The sequence below is a fragment of the Tubulanus polymorphus genome, chromosome 1 (genome assembly GCF_964204645.1).
Source record: "Tubulanus polymorphus chromosome 1, tnTubPoly1.2, whole genome shotgun sequence".
Classification (NCBI taxonomy): domain Eukaryota; kingdom Metazoa; phylum Nemertea; class Palaeonemertea; order Tubulaniformes; family Tubulanidae; genus Tubulanus; species Tubulanus polymorphus.
The window spans coordinates 10,316,133-10,342,643 of NC_134025.1; the positions used below are offsets into that span (position 1 = coordinate 10,316,133).

Sequence of the window (26,511 nt, forward strand, 5' to 3'; positions counted from 1 at the left end):
TCCCCTCAAAATTAAAATGCTTTTTCTTTTAAAAACCAGCTCATAGTGCATTAACGTATTTTTCTGATAATTTTCATCTCATGAGGTTTAACCGACGTTTTACGCGAACTAACTATAAATTCATCAACTTTAGGTAGCCCGATATCGTTAATCACTGCAGTGATTGCTTTTTTCAATCCAAAACATTCTCCTGATATTAACTATATGTTATCTAATCTCGACTACATAGTATGTGGCATCGCGAAACATGTACTTTTCATATTGTAAACGTATTACTAAACGTATTCAGAAAAAAGAACAAACAGAGCATTCGTATCAGTTGAGTGTGAAAGATATGAAGAAAAATATTGGTACGTTGCAAGCAGCCCTAAAAGCAAAGCGAATATCAGACGAAATGTACGAGGTACGTCACCGATGATAACTATTCTAGACATTAGTTTGTTATGTTGAAGTAATCTCGAACCTCGTAATCGTAGAACACGTCCTAGCACGGCAAAATCTATTCAGCTTTTAACAACTAATTCAATCCGTAAACTTAGATTTGTTGGAAGATATCTAACTTCAGTGTTCAAGAGGCGGAGAATGATACGAGGCGATGAATAAAAGTTAAATATATATTTACCCCATCAACTTGATATTTTTAAATTTTTTTTCAATATGTCTTATATTGAATTATTCTGTTGAAATGTGTATTTTTCATTATCTGTCATACAGTGTAGTACACACTTTGATAAAGAAGAAACCAAACTGTTGCAAAATTCTCATCAATCACCCTTCGGGTTATTTCATTTTTAGATGACCGTGTCCATGATTGAGAAGGCCATGGAAATCCCAGCAATTCGTCTACAAGAACTCCTCAAAACGTATATCGCCTTCAGAAAAATGCAAGCTGCTAAAGGTTTGTCCTCATTAACATACTTGGGAGTATTGATCACTATTTATTTAAGAACTTTTTATATATCAATTTCTTTTTGTAACAGAGCGTCTGATGGAGTTGATCAAAGACAAGCCAGCAGACGACCAAATCGACGAGCTACGTTCCCATATCGAAAAGATGGATGCCCAACTTACCGATGCTATGTCAAAATGGCAAGATAAGAAAGAGACGCTGAATGAAGAGAAAAGAGAAATGTTTGGAAAAATGATCAAAACGTAAACAAACAATATTGTAAACATTATAGAGTCATCTAAATGTTGATGTTGTATGTAAATATGATGTACTGCATGATTGTAGGTTTGATGATGTTGTAACAGAGACAGGTATTTTACTCATTCTACCAAAGAAGTTGGAAAGTCCACTACAGAGTCCATCTCCCGTCTTCCCACCTCCGGGAACACTTAGATCAGGCGGAGCTATGATTCTGAAACCTTTAGAAATGCCAGAAATGTTAGTGGGGCGTCGGTTTACAGGTGTCGGAGAGACATCGTTTTGGCAGGTAATTGAATTTTGAATAAATGAACGTTATAAATCTGGAAAGTTCATTGAACACAGTAGAACGAACATTACAATATTTCAAATCCACATTCAAATTGAATCTTATATGAACCCAATATTCTGGATATAAACGGACGAGTAAAATCAGGGTCTCATCGATCCTTCACCTGAAGATGTCCGTTGAGGTGGTGAATATCGGATTATCTCCGTATTATGTAAATCTATGCCGCATCAATCACCATCTATCGTAATACAAGATCATCACTCAACCATTGCTGTAAACGATTTCCCAATAACTATTACTTGTTCTTTGGCTTAAGGCTCCGATTCCTTCGATTTGTAATCTATCCAGTCCACGTATCGAAATGCCGAAAATCATGGACTTAGAGATCAATGCTGCTAGAAGGGATGCCATGAAGTAGGTATTTTGCCATAAAATCCCAGAAAAACTCCACATTTCAGTATGTGTCAAATTCGGATACACGTATAGATCTTCTTTATCTGTAGGGCTCTTAGTGTAGCAGTGACGAAGAATAAGACTTTACACTTACCGTCTGCCAAGGGCTATGAATACAGAGGACTACTTAAGCCATTTCCAAAAACTGTTTCTCACACAACCAATAATATCAAACCTGTTAGAAGCCTTGGCACAGTGAATATTCCTTCGTAAAATTGATGAAAATTGTTTTGAATATTGTTCTCAATTAGTTCACATACCGGTACTTTCAAGTGAAAAATAACGTCCGTTCTTCAGACAGACTATAATTATTCATAGCAATAATTTCAATTATTTTATACAATTTATTGCCCTAAGCTTCAGTTTGTTTTATCATTTGGAATTTTGATATTAGTGTCAGTAGGACAGAATCAGTTGATGTAGCAGGCCTGGTTCAGCAATTGTGGGTTAAAATTCAAACTGTTCGGAAGTTAACAATGGACACTAGTCACAAATGGAGGACAGGATATTTTTGGAACGAAACCTCCACCTTCAAACAACAGAAAACTTAAATTGACACAATGAATGGGTATAAATAATATTCATGGCGATAACTTTATTAAAAACAAGTAATTTACATTCCTTTTTTGTAAACATAAGCAGCAATATTACAATGATTTGTCCAGATGAATACTTTCCTAATTGATTTACAACCTTAAATTTTACTGTAGCGAAGGCATTTACAATACATACGTACTTAGTAAGTATCTATTTGTATCTATATATATATTTATATAATATAATATGTAACAAGTTAAATCAATTATTTATTTATAAAGAGCGGGCAGTGCAGCCCTCTCAATGTCTAACAACTTTTTGTACAGCCAAGCCATTTCATTACTTTTGCTCAGACATTTTGCCTTCATACATAGTCTAGCATAATTTTTTGAGTGAATAACTTGTATCAAGTAAGTCAAACAACAGATGGAACGAGTTTCTTTAAAAGTTGATAAATTTCAGTCTCGTGATATGAAAATTATCATAGCAACCAATCAATTTTTAGTCCCCATATTTTGGAAAGGAAGAAACTGATAATATTAATGGTTGTTGTCAAACTTATCCCAATATGTTAGTGATAATAAGAAATGTACTAAATACATATAAAAAGGCTCCCGCTTTGTCAGTTTAGTTACTTTAAATTTGTTCAATGTCTCAACTTAGTGGAGAATCATCAATCCCTGAGCTATGTGATGGCCGGTGAAAAGCTATTAGAATCAGTGCAGATTGAGTGCCTCATGTTTCAGTTGTGTATTACATGTAATTCTTTTCTGATATCAAATGTGAGTTGCATGATACTTTTATACCTAGATAAATGCCATCCTGATACAACTGATGAAACCGTGGCAGTCTCGATGCCATCAGTTTTTAGGATGGGAAAGTGTCTCCGACGAATATTACCGTCGTTTTGATGATTCATACCAAGGCTTGTTGCATGATAGAGGTTAAGCAACTTTTCTGATATGGTTGTCATACTAAAGTGAAGGGCAGCACAATGTTGGGGAGTGCATGGGCACCCAACCAGTTGGACGCTAGCAAGTTCATAACATGTATTGTAGTTGATATAATGTAATGAGAATTCTCATATTCTTTGATATACTCGTGCAATGTAGATTAGCTATTATCATTTGATGAATGTGATGTGTACATGTGCACTTTTTGAAGACTGATATTGCTAAGGCATTTAGGCGCAAGTATTAATTATACTGATGTGTTTGTGCACTGGGCGACTATTATGTCTGATATTGTGGGTACACTGTTGTGCAAGACAAATATCTAGGTACATGCAATGTGCATCAACTTTGAACCATTTTGATATGAAGGTAGGCGTAGGTCGACTTGCAACCTGATTGGTCACTGCAACAGGTTGTGTAGGTTTACAGCAACGATATGCAATTGATTATCAAATTCATTAACCTGTTCAGTGAGTCTACACTGCAATGCAGTGTATAATTCAGTGTTTGAAATTGCTAGTACACCGCATTACAGTGTATTGATGTTTATCATTAGTTATCTGTATTAAAAGATGGCAGCACCTGTCAGACATAGTGAAATAATGATACACTGCACCACAGTGCACTAATGTGGAATGCCCGTTATTCAACACACTGGGCAGAATTTTTAAAGATTTTCAAATCATCTCAAATAAGAGCCAAAGCTTAAATATGATATTGATCAAAAATGATACTTGCGTAGTAAGCCAGAATTTTGTGAATGTAGCTCAGTAGGGCAAGAACTTTCACTTTTCACCAGATTACATAGTTAAGTCATAAAACTTTATCAATCAACGCGTATGATTAAGATTTGAACATGTGGATAGTGATAATAGAATGTGACTCTCATTGGAAGCGGGAAGCGACTAATAAATAAAAAAGGAAGATATTTCGAAAACAGCGATAACTATGATATTAATAATAATGATAATAATAATGATGATAGTAATGATAATACAATGACGATAAAAGTATCAATTACTGATTATAATTATCTTTGTAATAATAGAAAATATTCATAATAATCACAACCACCAAATCATGTATAGATTATATATCATTATAAATTACCTGGGAACGAATTTGTACAACTGGTTTACACAAAAAAGAAAATATTTTTCCGTACTAAATATACATTACATATCTCAACTGAACGGATAGGCCATACATAACTGTCTTGAACGGATTAAATGCATTTTGAAGCAATTTTCATATATATATATATATATAAAAGGTACACATCCATTATCTGGTCACATACATATTACAACATGTACACAACACAGAACAAATTAGCCGGGCAATAATTTTGACATCGTCGGTTCGAAAAAACATATCACCCAGTATGTGTATAAATATCTTAGAATTTACAATCTTCTATTATATGATAATATTTTGATAATCAATTTAGTAAAAAAAGCGAGGTTAAAAGTTAATTTTAGCTTTTTGTAAAGTTTTGTATAAACAACAAAAAATCTGTATTTGTCAACTGGCATGCAGAAACGCATCGTTACGCAACGTTAAAAATAAGTAAAATCTTCGATAAACTTGTATCACATCACATCGCACGCACACGAACACACACGTGAAGTGTGCTATAAATTCACTGGTATAGAGAAAGCGCGCAACAAGCGCCCCCGTATGGTACAAAAAAGAAGAAACCTCTACAAAAAAATTATGTCACAGCAAAAACAATATTAAACTGCTCAAAACAATTTGGGCGCTACGAAGCTAGGGCCTTTAGTCTAAAATCATTACTATATACATTATGATAAAATTCAGATGATTCTTTCAGAAACTTTCTTCACTTATAATTCTATTACCGGTTAACAAAATGATTAAGTCTATCATCACAAGTAGTGAACGAGCAGCCTGTCAGTCGACATAGCTCCGCTGTGTTTTCTTAACTTAATTATTCTTCATAAATATGAATGGCTCCACTCACTGCTAGAGGTAGGTACCCAGATACAATTCAACAACAGCCATGTAACTTAGTAGCTGTTGGCCTACTGAATATCCATACAGATTGGTAATGATCCAATATATTGTTGTAGTTCTTGGTCCATAAAATATTTGGAAATGATCTGATAGAAACTGGGAATCGAAGTGATTCACAGAAATATAGGCCTCACTCCGAGGACATCCGCGAAGGGTTAAGTCCAAAGAACTGTTTTATACAGTGGAACCTCATTAATGTCCTCAGATTTAACGATTTATCGGTTATTACAAACCTAGAATTTTGTCCCAAATTGGAAAATTATTATTTCATAATCGATATAACGAATGATCAGTTATAACGAACATATTTCCAGGTCCCGGGAAGTTCATCGTAAGGAGGTTCCACTCTTTTATTCTAGGCTTTGGCTGATCATTGGTACCAAGTTTCATTTTGATCTGGTAATAATGCGCGACAAGTAGCGATTCTTTGAAATATGGGCCCCGTCCCTCAAACCCAAATAACAGCTCTATTGTTTTAGAAGCTGACCTAAAGGTCATTGGTACCAAGTTGCATCTTGATCTATTAACAACTAGAGTTGTGATTTATGGACAACGATTGAGCGACAGATGGATGGACGGGCAGACGGATGGATGACGGCAGTCTATCCCCTGTCACAACGGAGCGAAAAATTGAATATACATGGTGTATTTTAAATTATGAAATCTATGCTTACAATATACAATGCTTTTGCAAAGCCTTTATGCACTGCATGAAGAAAAGTTTGTGCTCGACAAACAAAAAATATCGGTCTCAGACCAGTTCTAAAAATCATCGAACATAGGATACAGTCAACTACATCTTTATCTGTAACAAAATGTCTGCGGTTCAACACAAGACACTTAATGCATAGATCACGTTTTATCTAAGTAGTGTTAAGATTTCGATCAAATAATCAAGTATCGGTACTGTTAAGTGATGAAATTTCAATTACATTAGAAAGGAAAACCGTAGACGACAATGTTGTGGCAAACAAAGGTAATCATTTGATAGATTGCGATTCCTGACACGCTGAAAAAACTTCAATGCCATTTTGACCATCAATGAATTTGAAATGATCATTATCTATGGTATGGTCCAGATTATTCTACAATATCAAAAACTCAAGTCAAAATACTGGTCAAGGTCACTCGAGCTTTGTGTGCTTCTCGGGCTGGATTTGTGTAAAAGCTGTACTGACTCCTGGAATTTTGGGCCGATAGTAAATCAACAATAGACACTGACCAATGAAATAAAGACAACTAAAACAACTTGATATCAATTGTCAAAAAAATTAAAACGTTTTAAAATGATTGCCACGATGTTTACAATATACCCTAACAAAAAATCTACTTTACTCAGGAGAGGCTAGTTAAAAAATCATCAGAATGATCTGTGATTTTCATGATTGTACGAAGCACAGCAGTTAGGGTTTTACAAATAAAGACACCAACATAAAATCTTCATTTTGATGTACGTTTCAAGCAAAGGGGCACACTACATAAACTTTTCACTTTCGCTGGATAACTTGGTTACAAAATCTCTTTCGGTTATTGGACACTATAGCCATGATCACATGGAGATGATTTGGCCCAGGCCAAATTGGCACGGATCAGGCTCGAGTAAAATTTGACCCGTGCCTAATTTGAAAGAGAGCGTTCGCAAGTAGACTCACTTGATACTAAACAATGCTCGAACAAAGCGAAGTGAGTCTCTTCAAGAACTTGTTTCAATTCATACGCGATGATTCGACCTGTGCTAAAATTCGGCTCTGGCCCGGTCTGATGTTTTTGCTCGACAGGCATGGGCCCATTTGGCATCCGTGTGAACAGTTGTTCCGAATTTGCTTATGTGATCGACACTTCATTTTTCCATTAGATATTGCCAAGCAACATGTAAATGAAAAATTATGTAGGGTGTCCCCCCGCACTTCAGGATTTAAGGGGACCCCTTGATACCTATTGAACGGGGAAAGTCGTTTTTCTTTAATCGATTTTGATACTTTTCAAGTCAACAATAAAGGCTCGTGAAAAGTAAACAGTTGCAGAATAAACTTTATATAAAACTATGGGTATGAAAATAATAAGATTCAGGGAATAAGCTATGATGAATAAAATTTCAATATTCGACACAATTTTTGTACATCATAATTCACCCTGTTACAGAATTGTGGTAAATGTAAAATATCATTATTTTTCATTCACGCTTGTAGTCAATACGCACGCACAAGAAATCTGTCTTCAATGCAAGATGAACCAAATAACTCAATCATATTCAACATTAGTTCCTGGACATATTTAGTAATAATATTTACAAACTAAGTTAGTCGGTATTAGACGATATCATAATTGGCCTATCACAACAAACAGTTATTGATGTCTGGGTAGAAAATATTTACAATAAATCGCTGGAGTTCATTCAGAACAAAATTTTAGTCCATCTGTGTTGTGATGATAATGCATCTCAGTATGATACAAGTGTTTTACGCTGACAAATGCAGCAGTGAAATCATAATGTATATCTATCTAATCATACTGTGCTTTATCGACATTGTTTGCTTTTCGACATGAGTCCAATGATGACAATAATAGTAATCATCATCATCATCAATAATAATAATAATGATAAGACGGAACATTCGGCCGTGTTCTGCTTAGATGGAACATTCCGCTTATCATTTTCTGCCTCTTATCACAACTCTTTATTATATCCACAAGACAGCCAAGTCAAGTATCACCTGCCCGTTACACAGTAAGAATCTCGTAGAATCTTGCGCCGCTGCTCGTGTTTTCCAGAGGTATTGAATTCTTTCATTTTCTTTTTTTTGGACAGCGTGAAGATTCTCATCATATATCACAAGAAATAACTGAAAAACTGATACAGCCGGTAAATAAAAAATGGCCTCCGCGCGAGCAGAATGAAAATAATCCGAACGTCGTCATTTGGGGGCCACTTTTTTTCTCTCGAATCCTCGATCACAGTTATCGACTGAGTTTGACGCGTCTTTTTTTTCAGAAAAGGATGAAATATTTTCAGAAGATCGCTAGTTCGTACCGATACACGTATTGCGCAGTGTTCGTTCCGACACCGCGTGAGCACATTCGACAGCTATCCTCCGGCTTCCAGAAGACTCGGATCGAATCCGTCTCGGCAGCGCGACCGCAACTGTGGACAATCGGAATTTCGTTTTGATATGTCAACTGATATCATCACATGAGGAATTGCTGCCTTTTTGACGATGCTGCAACGAATAACATACTCCGACCGAGCTGCAGCTTGAGCACCAAACGAAATTGGACTGAGCGATGCGCTTATCACTCCCCGAGGATATCATCACGCGCGACGACGACGCGACTTCCCCTCGGTACTTGGTCCACCAGCATGCCCAGAATATTTTTCTCTCAGTACAGCTAGGCTTATACTAGGTCTATATGATTATAGCAATCAGCAGCTTCTATTTACATGCACACTGATATGTACATACGCAATGCGTGAGGAGTGAATGCGAAGTCTCTACACCGTAGTCTCGTTTGGGGAGTTTAAATACGGAATTGTGCGGTTGTTTTTGTTTTTACTACTGTTCAAAACGTTGTAATAGTCATGTTCCTCACTGCTCGGTGACTTTTGATGCAGCGGTTGCGTGTCGGTGGGACTCGACGATCCGAAACTGGTCGGACTGACGGGGCTACAGCTCGGCGACGTCGACGGACCCCGACCCATGATAAAGTAACCCGGATTATCCATCGATCGCGGATTCGAATTTTTATCGATATCTAAGTCCAATGTGTTTGGCGGTTTACTCGGGTTCACATATGTATCATCTGAAATGGAAGGATGCCGAGACTTAATAAGAATTCATAATCAGACGCCATTTCAACTGATTTAGACTTCGGGTGAAATCTTTAACAGCAGGGATAATGACTGAACACAGATCTCAATCTCCACAAACATACAGACCCAGTTCCACAGTTCTGAGTTAAGATTTGACTCCGAGTTAACTCATTGACGATGAACTAACTTAAACCCAGCTCTAACTCACAACTGTGGAACTGGGTCCTGCTGTTGAATTTGGGGGAGGAAGACATTCTGTTCAAGTAATTCAAGTAATTAATAAGAGTCTGGTGCGTTAATGTATCCCTATAGATTCAACAATTTCCTTTTTGAAACTTACTGTCTATGACATCCATGTAATGGTTTGGTTTCATTGATCGTGGCTGTAAATAATCATCCTCATCTACAGGTAGGTCTAAATGGAAATCTGTACTGTCAATGCCGTCAAATAATCCGTCACATTTGTCTTTCGGAGACATATCATCTATTGAAAAAGAAACAAAAAGTGAACCTGCATTTCCACAAGTGTTATACCGACATATATTACTTGATTATTCATTGATATACGTGGGTTTTGATTAAGCCGTAGATGTGTTTGATTTAATCATAAATTGATTGTATGGTCAAACACTGCGGTCACTCCAGTCACTGGGGTGTTAGTAAAAAGAGGTATATGAATTCATGGGATAATGTAGGGAACGACGGCTAGTGAATTCCTCTTGAACCAAAGTTATTCGATTACACGTGTATACCTTTTAAAACTTTACATGGATCAGAGCTGTATCTGGAAGCCACGCTGGTCCCTCGCACTGGTCGCGACGCCTCCAAATGACCGTATTTTTTATCCCGCTTCGGTGCTATCAGATTATCGCTTTCCTTTGCTGGGCTACAATTTGGAGTGCTTCTTTCATCGTAAGCAGGCTGCCGGAATCTGCCATTTGCCTAGAAAGCATCCATTAAAATGACTTTACATTCGACAATTATTGCGTGCTAGCAGTGAATATTTTTTGTTCCAATACCACAAGAAGACGAGGCAAGGTACATTGGTTTTGGTTTGCTCACCTGCATCATAGCGTGTGGAATGCCATCCTTGATATCGACATCAGGTGACTCGTCTTCTCCTGATAAAAGCATTTTCGGTGACAGATAGTCTTCGGCATCCATCACAGTCTCTGGACCATCTCCGGAAACGCTCATACTACGAACTAAATCATTTGTATCATACGTGTGGCTCGGCAGTCGTAATAATTTGTCACCCTAAACAAGAAACATTACTTGTATCGAAAATGAACATTTATTTACACAAATGCAAACAAACCACAGGCAACAACGATTTTCGGGCTTAAAATATCAGCTTAAAATATCACGAATTAGTTGATATATTTCCTTACTCGTATTACGAGGTATCTTCCTGGATCTCTGGCCATTTTTTCGAATTCGTCTCCTAATTCCTTAAACGATGGACGACTCTCTGCATCTAACATCCAGCCTGAAATATACACAGAACATGTGAGACACGAATGGTCCAATAAAAACGAATGTAAATGATCCAATGATCCATGCATCAACCCTCCGATCATAAAGAATGCACACATTTTATCCCCATGGCAGTTTCCTGAAGCCCTTTTTGAAATAAAATACAGTAAGATAGATATAATCTTTTGCCTGTTCAAAGTAGTATGATATAGTTTACTATACTGGTACATGCCTTTTATGTTGAGTACTATGTGCAACTCATATCGTTCATACTACCTAAGATCTTGACCTAGGTCTGTTAAACTTACATTTGATCATAATCATATAGACATCAATTGTACAAATGAGTGGTTGCGGTAATCGTTCTCCTTTCTCGAGCAAATCGGGAACATCTCTCGCTCGGATACCTTCATAGGGACGTTGACCATACGTAAACAATTCCCAAACCGTAACGCCTGAAACCAGAGAGAAATAATTCATACTTAAGCCTTACATGAACTAAAATCACACTTATATTGCTTTAAATAAGCTTATATAACATATATTGGGTCAAGGTGCCATTAAAATTTACTTTTTAGATCAAGACTCAATCCACATGCCAAAAGTGCGGTACCTAGTTATTCAAGGATATTAAATCAGCCAATATCAATACATAAAATCCCATGATACGAAAGAAGAAAGTGTCCAATATGTTTCCTTTTAGTATCATTCATTTTAACATTTCAACTTATTCTTATAGTCATCTTCACGAATCACTACTACTTTCAAAGTTACAACAAAATTACAATTTTTGGAACTAAAATTTGTATTTCCGAGTAATACTTACCCTTTCCTATGGTTTTTGCCAATATTTTCTAAATTTGGATTGAGCGCCAATTGTTTTTCTATACGACCCGGCCCTGCGGTATTGCATTTAGCCACAGGCGAAATCCGCCATCTTTTTACGTCATAGCAGACCAAAAAAAAAAACAGCTATGCGGGGCAGGTGGGCGGGATTCCCACCATAGGAAAGGGTAAGTACTACTCGGAAATACAAATTTTAGTTCCAAAAATTGTAATATTTCCGTCGAGTACTGTACCCTTTCCTATGGTTTTTGCTAGACTAGCCTAGCACAAGGATGGTGGGAAAGGTAGATAGAAAAACCACCGCTCAAACGCAAGGTAAGAGGGAAAAAGAGAGCACTTACCCAAGCACGGAATGGAGCACTGTAGCACAGGGAAGACCGGTTGGCCACAGTGAGTCCGTCCAGCTCAGGGGCCCCCCAGAATTTTGCGAAATTAATACTTGCAGATATGAGCCCAAACTATGTACAAGGATACACCCCCTGTGATCCTGATAATGCAACATAAATATTCTACACTAAAGGGTCCGATCGGAAAGAACGGACACCTTGAGCCATGACAACAGGACCAAGTGAAGCTAATGAGCCTAACTGGCCTGAAACATCCCGTAAATAAAATGACGTGAATGTCGATGGAGAATTCCAAAAGGCGGCCTGACAGACTTCCTCCAACGGAGCACCCGAAAAGGCTGCGCAGGAAGTAGCCATAGACCTCACTTGATGAGGAACCACTCCCTCCGAGGAAAGATTCTCCTTCAATAAAATGTCCTTGATCAGTGAAGAGACCCATTGGGCCACTGTGTCCCGCGAAATATCACCCTTTAGGTGATCCAGCAGCGGAATAAATAACCGCTCCCGTGAACCCCTCCGTGAAGCAGAGCGATCTAAATAGAAACACAACGCCCGTGCAGGACATAAAGTCCTGTCCGGGATGCCCGGTTCCACTCGATGTTTTAGGGCTTCAATTCGCCATTGACGCCCAACCGAGCCTAGTAACGAGCTGTTCTCAGGGTTGTGGACACTCCCGCTACAGCTTCTTGAAGTTTGGCTACTCGAGCCATAGACGGAAAGACTTTGCCGATTCGGCAGCACCTGGAGTTGCGTAATACGCCGAGCGAAATGCGCCTATAGGTGGATCGGTTGAACTAAAATATTTCCCAGATTTCATACCCCGTTCTGGAGGGGGAAATGAAAATGTTCCAGGCCGACATTCACCCCATAATTGCGTATCCAATCGAGCCCATTCTCTCGAAACCGCTGACGATTCCCGTAAAACGTTAAGATCGGAGTCCGGAGGGCGATAAGCTTCCATTGACTCACCGACCAGAGGAGCTGCTGTGGGCTTAGCGCGAGTCGCCCCGTGCTTGACAAAGAACTCACTTATCATCGCTCTAAATGGCATGTCCCCCGCTGGTTCGGATAAAACTGAACGGGACGGAGATACATTGCGAGCCAGGGAAGCCCCCATCGTCTGGGGCAACCCACAATTGCTCGCGACAGGAACGACCCCAGAAGGAATTGCCGTTTCTGGGACCGGATCCTCATTGAAATCAGACCCTACCGCAGCATCCAGGAATTCAGAGTCAGAATTCCGAAGAACTGAGTGGGCTGGCGAACTTCTAACCGGACAATCAGGAATAGGGTTACCTGTTGTAGAGGTTGCAGCGACTTGTTGCGACGAAGATAACAAGTTTGAAATTTTCTCTTCAAATACATGGAAATCCTTCTGAGTCAGGTATTTTCCAGTATCCCGACGATCATGCCGACTTCGGTGACGGTCCCTCGAACGGGATCGAGACCCACTAGAAGAATCGCCTTCATCGCTAACCGACGTCGACGAACGATGAGAAGACCGACGGCGAAACTTCCGACAATAATGATCGTAGTCCCTCTCGCGATCAAACCTTGATCTGCGAGAAGGAGATCTTGCTCGTTTATTACGCTCACGGCGTCTAAATCTAGTGGGAGAGCGAGCTCTATCCCCGGAGCGACGATCAGAATCAGACGATGAACGTACCGGATGTTTTGAACCGGACGACGTCTGGACCGGACCGGTGCCCGAACCGGACCGGTGCCCGAACCGCACCGATGCCCGACCTGGACCGGTACCGACCGAACTGGTGCGGGCCGTTCCCGACTACCGCGGCGCGCGTTCGGTTCCGAACATGTAGTCTGAACCAGCCGAACCGGCTGAACTGGTGAACGACCAGAGACCGGTGAATGACCGGAGACCGGTGCCGGTGAACCAGCGTTCCTCCCCGGTGAACGGAGTTGGGAAGCTGATCGTACCTGAACGACCGGCGACCGCTCCGCTTTACGATAAGAAACAGGATTAGAAACGTCGGTTGGCACATCGGCCGAAACCGACGAATCCCTGCTAACTCGACGACGATCTCTTAGTTTAAGAGCCTTATCGGCCCAAAGCCAAAGGTCCTCAGACCACACCTCGCAAATCTTGCAAGGATTGCTCCTTGCACATATTAGACCGGATTTGCGCCTGCACGACACACACGAATCGTGGTTGTCCCAGGCGCCAAACAAATGCCCGCATCCCTCCCTGCCACGATGTTGACCCTTAGGAGGGGGCGGCATAATTATCCTGTTACAAATCAAATCAATTCAATTCAATCAAATTATATTTGTAAATAAAATTCTTACGGAAAAATAGAAACCAGGGATAACCCCCAAACCGAACGGACTCACCGTTATGAGAGTGAAAACTCCCTAATATCCTAATTCCCAGATTTTTACGGCGAAAAAATCCAACGCGTTCTACTGCGAGAACGCCAAGAAAAAAGATGGCGGATTTCGCCGGTGGCTAAATGCAATACCGCAGGGCCGGGTCGTATAGAAAAACCATTGGCGATCAATCCAAATTTAGAAAATATTGGCAAAAACCATAGGAAAGGGTACAGTACTCGATGGAAATATTATGAAACATATATACAATCCAGAACAGAGAGACTAACTTTGTAATCAGAAGCGATACAAACTGGGGGTAATACAATGTATAAACAGTTACAAGCTAAATGAATTCTAAGTAGAGTGAACTAGGGGGTTCTTGTCGTATATCGATATTATTGTATATCATTCTTACTACACGGACAGAATGTTTAAACGAGATTATTGATCATGTAAATGCTCTTTCACTTACCGAAGCTCCAAACATCACTCTTTTTGGTAAATATTCGATGTTGGATGCATTCCAAGGCTAACCATTTTATTGGCATCTAAAACAATCAAAACAGGGCATGAATCATATTGATAAGTGATTGCTACATGCATTTGGATTAACCATGTTGGTCTTGAAGGTTGCTGACTAACCTTTCCACCAGTAGCGTGGTACTCCTCTTCATGGTAATCAAGAAGCTTTGCCAGACCAAAATCAGTGATCTTTACTTGCTGTGAACTTTGCACTGGAAAAAAGCATACAGATCATAATTCACCAAAACATGCGCATATTTGTACAATCAAATCATGATATGAATCATTTTCTGAAAACGCTGTGATTAGGACATAATGTGCTTACCCAACACATTCCTGGCGGCAAGATCTCTGTGAACAATGCCTCTTTCTTCTAAATATTGCATACCCTAGAAACAAACATACGCATTCGCAATAAGTATAGATGTATCCAGTACTATGCCCGAGGTAACTAACATATACATGAAAGTAAAATTTGTGCCAACAAATAAACCTTCTATGATTGAAAGCCAAGCCATGAACAACAAATATAACGTTTTACATTTATCAGTTACTAAATTCAATCCTCACATTACATTCACTACAAACTACTGGTACAACAGCAGCATAAAGAAATGCTCATACTTACCCTCGCTATCTGTGTACACCAGTTCAAAAGTGCTTTTGATCCTATATTTTTCTGGTGTTTGCGCACATAGTCCAGCAGACAACCAAGTGGCATTAGTTGCGTAACGAGCATCATCTGCGCAGTCATACAAACACACAATACTCGTATACAACATGGATGATCGACGGACGCCATAACTCGAGCTTCTTCCAGGAGTTCTTTGTTCATGCAAGGCGAATTGCCTTCCTGAAGGACTTTAATCGCAACAGGAATCTTAACATTTTCACCTTCAGGTATCCATACACCCTGCAAAACAAATAAACCGGTAATTTCAATAAAAATGGCTGATACGAAAAGTCGTATAATCAAGCCCGTAGCCAGGGGGATATGTCCGTTCGAACGAACGCCCCTTTTTAGAAAGTGCCCTTCATGATTTTGGTAATTTTTTCAGCCAACTTGTTACAAATTATTACACGCTTTATGATACCTTTTTGTTGTCAATTGCTTATGGCTTTTGCGCATCCATTGAAACACTATTGTCTGTCTGAGCTGTCATATATGTTACAGGTTCAAAGGCACCTTCAGTGTAGGTCACATCCTACCAGCAACTCAACTGGCAGTCCATTGTTTATAATGTTTTCAGAAACACATGTGGCTAACACTAGGCTCACACAGTAATGCAGATGACGAATTAAAAAAGAAATTTTCACATTTCTTTCGAAGTGGATATTTAACCGTATACGGCAAAGTATTTACTTCCGCAATTTCTGCGTACATTATCACTATATATTTAGTATTAACTAATAAAAGTAACAATAAAATCATTTTATTGGGTTAAGGGTAAGGGCTTCGATAGGGTTAGTGTCAAGAGGGTGAGAAGAGGGTCCAGAGGGTTCCGTTTTACCCCTAGGGATAGGATTAGGGTAAGGTGAGGTACTATAGATAGTTGAAACATTCGAATGGTTTTCAGCGAGCTCGGTGGTCTAGTGGTATGAAGCTGCGCTAGTAATTTAGGCCTACTGTCTCGGGTTCGAGTCTCACTCTATCGGCTCTATTTTCTCTAACTCTGTTCTCCACACTTTCCTTGAATTTTCTAAGTCCCCCACTTCTGTGCGCATGCGCGGCGTAAATCAGCCAATCAGCGACGATGTACGGTAAAATAGTGGAAATAAACACTCAGCCGTATATGGTAAAATATCCACTGCGTATTTCTTTCATAACATTTTCATCATAGTATTCTTTTTAATTACATTTCACTGATTCCATAGATGTTTTTTGCTCCAGTAATTACAGATTTATACAAAAAATCATCGCTTTCAAATTCACCTCGTGTATGTGTGAGCGAAGCAGTGCCTTACGTTGGCGAAACAACTACATGCTATGTTCAATGAGGCAGGATAGGTTAACCTCCTTGGCCTCATGCACATACATTACGTTGGGGATATCTACAAAAGCTAGGGCGAGAATATTCGCGGGAAAACACCCAAGACGAATGTAGTTTATTATATTTATTGATTATGATTTATTTGTTGGGTTTTATTGTTTGTGGAATAGCTACAAAATTCTATTTTAAGCATAGCCTGGGATACTGAACATGCAAAAGTGTCCTTTTTTATAATTTAAGAACGCCACTTTCAAAATCCTGGCTACAGGCTTGTTATAATACACTTCGGTATCCTATGAGTCACCAGTCCTGTCCAATGAAACATAAGATCAGTCTTCTAGTTAAGTTTAAAACCTAGTTTTCATGAGCAGTTTCCAGAGAGCTTTTTTCATGCTACTGAAGCTGGAAGACACATCAGCAGAAAATAGCTATTGCAAATGCTTCCTGCTCTGCCCCAAAAAAAATGCCGTGAAAACGGTCAAACTGCAGCAGCAATTTTGGAAAGGAAATTCCATCAGGAAACTGCTGCTTATGAAAACGCGTGCCACTGCTATTGGTTGTCCGGGCGACCACGCGTATTTGTGCTTGTTGTCACCTAGGGTATTTTCACTTTTTTTAGCTGTAAAAAGCAAATTGCTGGCTCTGGAAGCTGCAACATGAAAATGCGTGTTGCTGAAGACATTTTCACATTGCAGGAAAAAGTTAGTTGGAAATAACTCATGAGAATTGGGCTTAAACATAAACATAATATGATTAACTGGCATACTGATAGTGCTATATTTTGCCTATCCTTGTAATAACATAAGGTATAGATACATCATACAAAGAACCTTAACTTCTAAAGCTTACACATTTTTGTGAAATCAAGGAAGTTATATCCTAGTGTGTTATTTCATATGATAGTGGATTCTTCAATTTACCTTGTAGACAGTTCCAAAAGCTCCAGATCCTATGATTCCACCTCGTCGTAATTCCGACTCTTTAACAAGTCTCATGTGCGCCATATCCGGTTTAGCATCAGACGGAGTTAAAGGCTGTAAAAAACGCAGGAATGTCGCATTGTTAAGATCATGGTGAAATGTTCGTTTGTACGTGGAAAAGACGTAAAATCTACAAACCACATCGTCGGTATATCCGCTGAGACGCGCGGTCAGTTTCAAAGCGTTCTCCTTCGACAGGGCTCTCAAGCGACAATAGTAAGCAATAACTCCGATTCCGATGATAATGAGAAACACTGCACCCGTCACAGATCCAATCACAACACTCATGGACCTTTAATTAACAAATGGTGATTCATAATCAGGATTAAAAACTCAAGGTTCTGAATTCATAAGCCACAATCACACAGAGACAATTTGGCCGGGCTGAACTGGCACGGATCAGGCCCGAGTCAAATCTGGCCCGTGCCTAATTAGAGACCACGTTCACACGTAAACCCCTCACTCGATACTAAACAATGCTTAAACAAAGCAAAGTGAATCACTTCCAGAACCAATTGCAATTCACAAGCAATGATTTGACCGGTGCTAAAATTTGGCCTGGTCCAATGTCTTTGGTCGGGTCATGTTTGGCCTGGGTCAAATAGGCACAGGCCCATTTGGCACCCAGGCCAAAAATGGTCCGTGCGATCGCGGCTATAATGAAATTGCAAAATACTTACGCAGGCATCGTAACTAGACAAACATCTTCACCAGTTTCCTTGTCAGCATCAGTATATGGGTGTGTCTTTGGACACTTTGCAGTACAATTTATCTTCTATAAAGGGTGTAAAAAACTTTTAGGGATACAATTATCACTTGTAAAGATTACCAGTAACAAAAGCAGGCATCATCTTCATCAAGTCACTTGAGATACAAGTAAATACAATATTCAACAAATATTATGTGTAGCTCTCGAAGCCTATAAGTTGTACTTACCCTGTCTTTGCCAGGATCATCTATGTCAACTCTAAAATGCAGGCATAATTTACAATCGGTTGTACTTTTACCAGTGCACCCACGTTTACATTCATCATGGCAATTTCGACAGATCAGGTCTCCTACTTCATCCGGCTCGGCATACGTGCCTTCTGGACATCTCGAAATACATCGGCTTTGGAAGCGGTAATATTTGCAGCGAGGACAGTTATAATCACCAGCAGATGTACATGTTCTACACATGTCATCGCATCGAATACAACTCTGAAACACAGTAATATAGCCGCATAAGATACATTTTATAATAACTATATCTACCCATGATTGAGTTATGGTGCATCTTTGGCAATTAAAAGAGATTCAAATACTTGTATTCAGTTAATCGAAAACTCTATATAGTTCAGTCCACCTCCTGATAAAACCATGACCGAGCTCTACATTTGAACTAAAAAATTGGCTCATTTTCAATAAGCAACATTTGTGAGACTGGTTCTAATATAGAGCCAGTTCCACAGTTCTTGATTAAGATTCAAGGCTTTGACTGAAAGAGATGAGGGTCTGAGTAAAACATTTACTGTAGAAAAAATCAAACAGACTAAAAAGGTTGAATCTCAGGAAACATCTATGAATTTGATTGTAATTGGCATGCTTTCTCATCATTTACAACACGATTTAGCAACTGGGTCAGATAACTAGGATACTTCTTACAGCATTTTGGCAGAAAGTTACATCAAAATAAGTCGATCTACTATGAACATTCAACGTGGGTACTTACTGCAAGACGTAACAAAGAACTGAATGAATTTTTGTCCGAATGTTGATTCAATGTGTATTTCAGATAATATCCGTCCGGGCAGACGTATTTATCTGGATTGCTCTCCAAACAATGGTCGACCTCAGTCGCATTTTTCATCACCACGAACGAACAATTGTTGCAAGCGTTCTTTCCAACCTTGTTCAACGGGCCGGTACATCTAAGATATCACACAACAGAATGTGAATGTTACATGCTCGACTGACTCAGGAAAGAACACACGAATAAGAAAACCAAGAAGAACTTACCCGCCGACGCAATAATCATGGCACGGTTTACAGTGTTTGGTATCATCGGGATATTTTGAACTCGGACACTTTTCAACACAGAAAGGACCATCTTTGAAATTCTTGCAGCCGTCTGAACAGTGGTCGGAATCCTAGATATTAGATGCATCTATATTATTTCAACTGCGATAACAAGTATACATATTATTATGATTTTCTTCACCTTAAGAGATATTGTGTGAACCGGTGAAATGGCTATTTCATTAGTTGAATAAAATTAGTAACCTGAGCACTAATAAACCCCGAAAACCTATTCCAGCCATCATAATGCTTCTACTAAATTCATGGGCAATCAATTGTTAAGCTTTAAGAAAGGCTAAAAACACGCAGTTCCCATGGGTGTTTAGCTAGTCGAAACAAATGATCTATGACATACGTCTGAGTCTTAAGGCTAGCATTTAACCCTTTCATTGCATCTACACCGTAGTGTGGTGTGTAAAGAGGTGATGGTCTTTGCTAGTACACCGCATCACAGTGTATTGATGTTATTAATTAGTTTTCATCTCGATTGAAAGATGGCAGTACCTGTCTGACTTAGTGGAATACTATTAACAAAACACCATCATCCCGAAGTGTAAACAAACTACAGCCCATTTTTCAACACACTGGGTTAGAATTTTCAAAAGATTTTTTTCAAATTATCTCCAGCTTTTTTGAATATCAATAATCATATCACTGAAAGGGTTATACGTGAATGATGAAGAAAATCAAAAGGAGCTACATTAGCTTGACTAATTGAAAGAAAATTTGGACCCACTCTTGCTTCCACTGAAAAGTTCAGTGCACAATGAAATAAATTCTATCTGTGTAACTGTGAACAAATTGAATTGAACTTACCGGCCCTTTACAGTTAGAGTTGCATTCTTTGTGGCATTTTTTGCACGTTTGATTTCCAGCGTCATAAAGTCCAGGTTCGCTGTAGCAACTCGAAACGCAACGGCTACCGACGCGGAAATTGACACAATCTTGACACTGCTCGGGTCCAGGACCCATGCAGCCACCCGCGCATCCTGGATCGCATTTTAAGCCTTTGGTTACTGAAAAATTACAAGTGAGTCATACTATCAGTTATCTATATGAAACCATGCCTATACAAAAATCATAAATCCTACGTTAATAAAAGCATTGCGTTATACGCTTTTTAGTGATATTACTAATTATTAAGCCAATCACCTAAATTTTCACTCTAAGACGTTATGTCTCATTAATAATATTGTGTTCAACTTTTATAGTTTTATAATTTGTTAGTTTTCTCGGATCAAATTGATTCTTTAATCAATGCATAGGTGTAATATATGTTTTAAAAAGCAAATCTTTAACCAGCAAACTGCGTTGTTAAAAATCTTAATGTAACAACAAAAAAAAACTAATTTTCATGAGTAATCTATACCATTTGAACTTTTAGACCAGTGAATTTCACTACTTTTAAACTATTGTGGAGTTTTGAAAGGTTAGTAAATACACCTATATATTGTGCGTGCAAATTACAAAGATGTTACAAAGATGTTAGATGAGGTACTGTTAAAAACAACCTCTAACCATAATGTTAGACAAAAATAAAATATCATTTGAAAAAAAATTAAAAAGTTACTTGGTAATTGTTATCTTCTAAGTTATGAATAAAGTTACAAATCAATTGATACTAGTAGGACAGGGACACCATGCTCACTTGGAAAAATGCTTGACAATCTGACTACTTCATTCAATGCCCCCTCCCACAATTTTGCAATTGATTGTTGTTTCAAAATGTATATCATTTAGTTTTTAACCCCCCTCCCCATCAAAAAACCTTTTTCTATCTACAAATAAGGACTGATGACACTAAGATGGCTAATGATTGCATAAAAAACCCCTCTGATCTATGAATAACCCTGTTCTCAAAACATTACGTATATCAATGAAAAATAGCAGACCATTAAGAACCTAAGCTTTAAGGTCAAAGGATAGCCATCTTGTGTCCGATGGGCCTAGTTTTTCTGAAGATGATGGGCAAATATACACATAATATTGAGAATATTGATCAAAGTGTCCACAAAATTTCCTTGAAATCCTCGAAAACAAAAAAATAACAATGGCTGCCAGTTCATCATTGTAATTTCGATCAAGCCAGCTTTTTGGGCTGCCCATGGGCAGATACGCCAAATATCAAGACAATCCATTGCAACGTCTTCAAAACTTCCCAAAATAACTGGATTCAAGGATTCCATTTACCCACAGCAAATGGATAGAAAAGTGAATGCATTAGTGTGCTGCAAGTGGGCTACAAAATTGAAAATGAAATACATAAACTAATCAACAAATAATTAAAAATACAATGTAAAATGCCTGAAGATGCAAATTCATTCACAGAGAATTTCACGACTGCTCTGGGGTGAGGTAACAGCATTGTCAGGCTTGTGAGTGTAACAAGAGTGTATAAGGCACCCAATCAGTCCTCAACAGGTCGAACTGAGAGACTGTCGGAGTGTCCGCAACATTCAGACATTCATAACGGGAAGCATGCATATATCCAGGGACAAAATGGGTTCAGGAGTCTGGAAGGGTGTAGGGTACACTATTCATGGGAATGTTTCTTTAAACAAATGATTTCTTTAAAATGTTAGCATAAAAACCAATTTCAGAAACAATGACAATCATCCTTAAACTGACGTGTCGGAAAAATCTTTTAAATCTTCTTCTCAGCAACTAATATCAGTGCGTTGGAAGTACTTATTCTAATAACTTACGCCAGGCAGCATTTGTGCAATAAATCTAAAATCTAATATCGTGATAAGCCGTGATAATATTGCGATATCTTTTCCAAAGCTACTAGGAAAGTACTCGACAACAATAGACATCTTATGAATGTGCGAGAGGTTTGTGTGTGTGTGTGCGCACCGCGACACCGTTCCAGACCCTTAACCTGTGTGCTATAGTGAATCAACTAAAAAGACTGTACAACGACATGCACAACTAATAAGGACGACTCAGCATATGGTCAAACACAACAACATCGGTGGTTACTACCATATATGAGTCAAAGTTTTTTTTTTCACTTACAACACATTTCGGGAACACCGTTCAAGTGAATATAGAATGTATTTATGAATTTTTTCCAATCGATCGTATCAGCCAAGCAGAGGGCTTTATTTTGGACTATGATTACATTGCCATTTTGTAGGCTTTTAAGCGATTTCAACCCTAAATACTGTATATGGTCGCTGCGGGAAATCTGTATCACTGCCTCGTAGCTGTAAATAGATCATGTTAGAACATATTGAAACAAACGTAGCTTATTCACGTGAGCTATATCAGATAGTGAGTTCGAACTGCCGACTATTATTATTATTCCATTGAAAGTCATGTGAACCCTCCAATTAAGTCGAATGAAACCACGACAGATTATGTCAAATAGTCAATATAGGCTAAGTATTGAAACCGTAGGGAGACAAATAACAGTGTTGGCAGTAAAATCCCAATACGACCTGACATAGCTCGCCTTTCAGCAACGGAAAGGCTGTTCCACCTTAATTTCATAGGTCGCCAGTGTTCGGTATCTTTTTTCATTGATTCACACCTCTTTGGGTCGTATTCAAAGAGCGTCCTGTTATATCGAATCATCCGATCTCTGCTTGCTTTGCTCAACGCAGCGCAAGGTCGCTAAGTCAAACAGGACGAGGCGAGTACATCCGAGAAAACAACTGGCGACGTATGACATGAAGGCTGTTAGTAAACGCTAAAGAATGAAAAAACTTACAACACTTAGCCCGGCCCGAGTTCTTGGCAAAGTATGATTTGGCATTCGGATTCAGTTTTGACCAGTCATAATCGACAGCAAAACATAATTGTGGGTTATTCGAAATAAAGATTACGCCGGCCGAATTGCGCAACTGCTTGAGCGAGCGCAGTCCCAAGTAAGTTAAATACTTATTGTGACTGACGTGTAGGATTGATCCGCTCCTGTAAATTATGTTTCGAGAACACGAGAAAAACAAAATGAACATTTTCACGAGAACAAACACACGAAAAGAAACAGACGCGGTTTCACAGAACAGGATTTTAGTCACAAATGTAGGTAATAATCCCCCCTGGGTAAAAAAATAGCCCAGAATCAATTTTCTATCAAACTAGAATAAAAACACTTAGAACTATCAAGGAACACATATGTACATAGATATTATGACTTTTAAACTATATTTCTTTATAGAAATATTCAAAACTACAATAATGCCATTTTTGATGCATGTAGCTTGCTATAAGTGACTGAATGATGTATAATTTGTATGCATGTAACTCTTTTAAGTCACAGATTATCCAAGGTGAATATTGTGATCAGCACTAAGGAACTTTTAAATTTTTGAAATCTATCAAAGTTTTTCGGCATAATGGTGAAGTATTTTGTTGTGAAATCAAATTTGGGGGGATTTTTACACATATAAGTCACATACACAGGAACATGGGAGATAGTCGGACAAATTCCAAAAAAAATCTCAAAATCCCATAACTCCATATATCTTTTACTTTCATGATTGTTATGGCAATAAACATTTTGGAGCTGGCAACGAAGCTTTGCTAGAGATGTTGAAACATTTGGCGCTGAACTGGTAAATTGGTTAAATTAATCCATAGGCCGCTGGATTAAAAACCCACGTAAAGTAGGCATATACGTTCGAAGCCAGGTTTTCATCATTAATATTTTCAGGAAATGTTTTGTTGGATATGAAGGTGGCTATCAAAAAAAAAACTTACCGATCCAGATATTTCCCATGAATAGTCTCGAGGTTCTCCAGAAAGCTAAGATTCGTCAAATTTTTGTGGTCGGACTGAATCATGAGATAGCCGTGAATTTCTTTGACGTCTTTTAAAGCGTTCAGCTCCGACGGTTCCATCGGTCGATAACCATAATGCGGGTCACTAAAAATGGGATATACGGTCCACATGATACAGAGATTCAGGATTTTCAACCCCAGACAGCCATCTGTACTCGAAGTATGTCTTAGGTTGAAAAATTCATTCCGGGTCAAACATAAAATAAGTACTATTTCAATTAATCAAACTATGAACCCTGGAACTGGCTCCAGATGATACAGTTCAGTTGATTTTTTGAATCTAAATCTCGGCTGAGCCATTCTGTGCCATCGTACTTACCCGGAGAATGAGGTAGACAGGATTCGGACGTTGTTTGTGATTACAGTACAGCCGCGGAATTGCCCGATATTGTTCGAATGGATAAAATCATTGTCACCTATAATGCCCGGACAGTCTGAATAGGAAAAAGAAAAATACATCATTTTTGGAAGAAGTTTCAGATGGCTATCATGATGCTATGACAACAATTGAATAGCGGGAATCACAACTTCAAACTGAGGGATGTCTCAAATGATTTAGATTTTTCACTTAATTCGGATGAAATATTTGGTCTATTCAACCTGGAACCATTATTCATAATCTGGATTTTACTTAACTTAGTTCTATTAAATAAACTGATTTTGGAAACTATGTGTAGTATATAGGTATAGTGAGGTCTAAAAGATACTCTCAAAAGATTCAAACTTATTTCCTTTGGCCCCTGCATTTTGATTGAAATGTCTTATGTCGCCTACGGGATGAGGCACCCGCTGAATAAGAACTGATCCACCGGGTATACGTGAGGCTTCATGTTTCTTATCTAACACACAATTCTGCCTGTTGCTTGCCTATTTCTAGACTATATCAATCGATATGTTATAATGTATATCATACTGATCTTGGTTAAGTAATTATATAATTATACAACTGGCTGGGGGTGAAAAGGTTTGAATAAAGATAAGATACAAAAATTCATTGTCTTAATACTTTACCCTTCTACTGATATAGATATTAGAAAAAATGTCCATATAATAATTTTGAGAAAAACCACAACTGTTCCGCTATTGACCGGTTTATCAAGTCCACAGTAATGAATAACATAAGACTCTTCAGTCAAAATCTTTTTGTTTTTTACGCACATACCTTTTGGACAGGGGCCATCGCACTTTACACACTTTCCAGCCTTGTTGGCGCCTTGACTCATCGCGTATTCTCCCTTAGGACATTTCTTTACGCACGCGCTTCTGTGCTGGTAGAGATATTCTGAAAATAGAAATTGTCCACTATACTGAATGCCAAGAATTGTTTTATTTGTATTTCAAATAAAAAAATGCTGCTTTTTGATTTTCATTCATAATACTCATCATGGGATTTCATTTAGTAACAATATTAGGAACAAGGTCTTTATGGCCTCTTTATTATCATCAATTTTGTGACACATATGAAAAAAAAAACTAAATATCTACGGTAACTAAAAATGACTAATTGCTATCAGGTGACCCATGAAATACAGATGATAATGATGATTTCATATTCATACATACTAGGACACTCTTTAGTGCAGATGTTTCCATACGTAAACTTGGCATTCGGATTTGGAATATATTTGTACAACTTCGAATCATAAATTTCTGGTTCCGGGCAATAGCTTTCGCATAAGCCGTCGTTGTAGAACTTTCGACACGCCTGAAATAAGAAATATATCGATGGTTATGTTCGACATTAGGTGTTGTCGCTGAAGTGAAAAACTATTGAGAGTAATAATTTCTCCCGTATAAAAAGTATTTGCCCACCGGCAAACAATCGATTTCGCAATCCAAGAATAGCAAAAAACGATAAAGCGGATATTTCGAGTTTTGATAAGTCGATAGAATTTATCGTCGATAGAATTCTATTCGCCGAGGCCGCGGTGCGGGGTTTTCAACGA

The 26,511-nt window shown here is 38.5% G+C and overlaps 1 protein-coding gene across 1 annotated transcript in view; it reads right to left on the bottom strand.

Annotated features, from left to right (window-relative positions):
• Nucleotides 1–2,457: 2,457 nt before the first annotated feature.
• Nucleotides 2,458–26,511, bottom strand: part of LOC141914711 (epidermal growth factor receptor-like) — a 93,290-nt gene continuing 69,236 nt past the window's right edge. Inside the window, exons 6-27 of the mRNA XM_074805982.1 lie at nt 26,129–26,270; nt 25,728–25,847; nt 24,885–24,999; nt 24,486–24,650; nt 23,494–23,696; nt 20,595–20,794; nt 19,719–19,849; nt 19,432–19,630; nt 18,657–18,920; nt 18,401–18,495; nt 17,859–18,012; nt 17,661–17,774; nt 15,378–15,662; nt 15,075–15,138; nt 14,870–14,961; nt 14,700–14,775; nt 11,012–11,158; nt 10,619–10,716; nt 10,290–10,484; nt 9,980–10,169; nt 9,568–9,711; nt 2,458–9,217 (exon numbers count right to left, since the gene is read on the bottom strand). Coding sequence (XP_074662083.1) covers nt 8,910–9,217; nt 9,568–9,711; nt 9,980–10,169; nt 10,290–10,484; nt 10,619–10,716; nt 11,012–11,158; nt 14,700–14,775; nt 14,870–14,961; nt 15,075–15,138; nt 15,378–15,662; nt 17,661–17,774; nt 17,859–18,012; nt 18,401–18,495; nt 18,657–18,920; nt 19,432–19,630; nt 19,719–19,849; nt 20,595–20,794; nt 23,494–23,696; nt 24,486–24,650; nt 24,885–24,999; nt 25,728–25,847; nt 26,129–26,270 — 3,501 coding nt within the window. The 3' untranslated portion in view covers nt 2,458–8,909. The remainder of the gene's footprint in view (nt 9,218–9,567; nt 9,712–9,979; nt 10,170–10,289; nt 10,485–10,618; nt 10,717–11,011; nt 11,159–14,699; nt 14,776–14,869; nt 14,962–15,074; nt 15,139–15,377; nt 15,663–17,660; nt 17,775–17,858; nt 18,013–18,400; nt 18,496–18,656; nt 18,921–19,431; nt 19,631–19,718; nt 19,850–20,594; nt 20,795–23,493; nt 23,697–24,485; nt 24,651–24,884; nt 25,000–25,727; nt 25,848–26,128; nt 26,271–26,511) is intronic.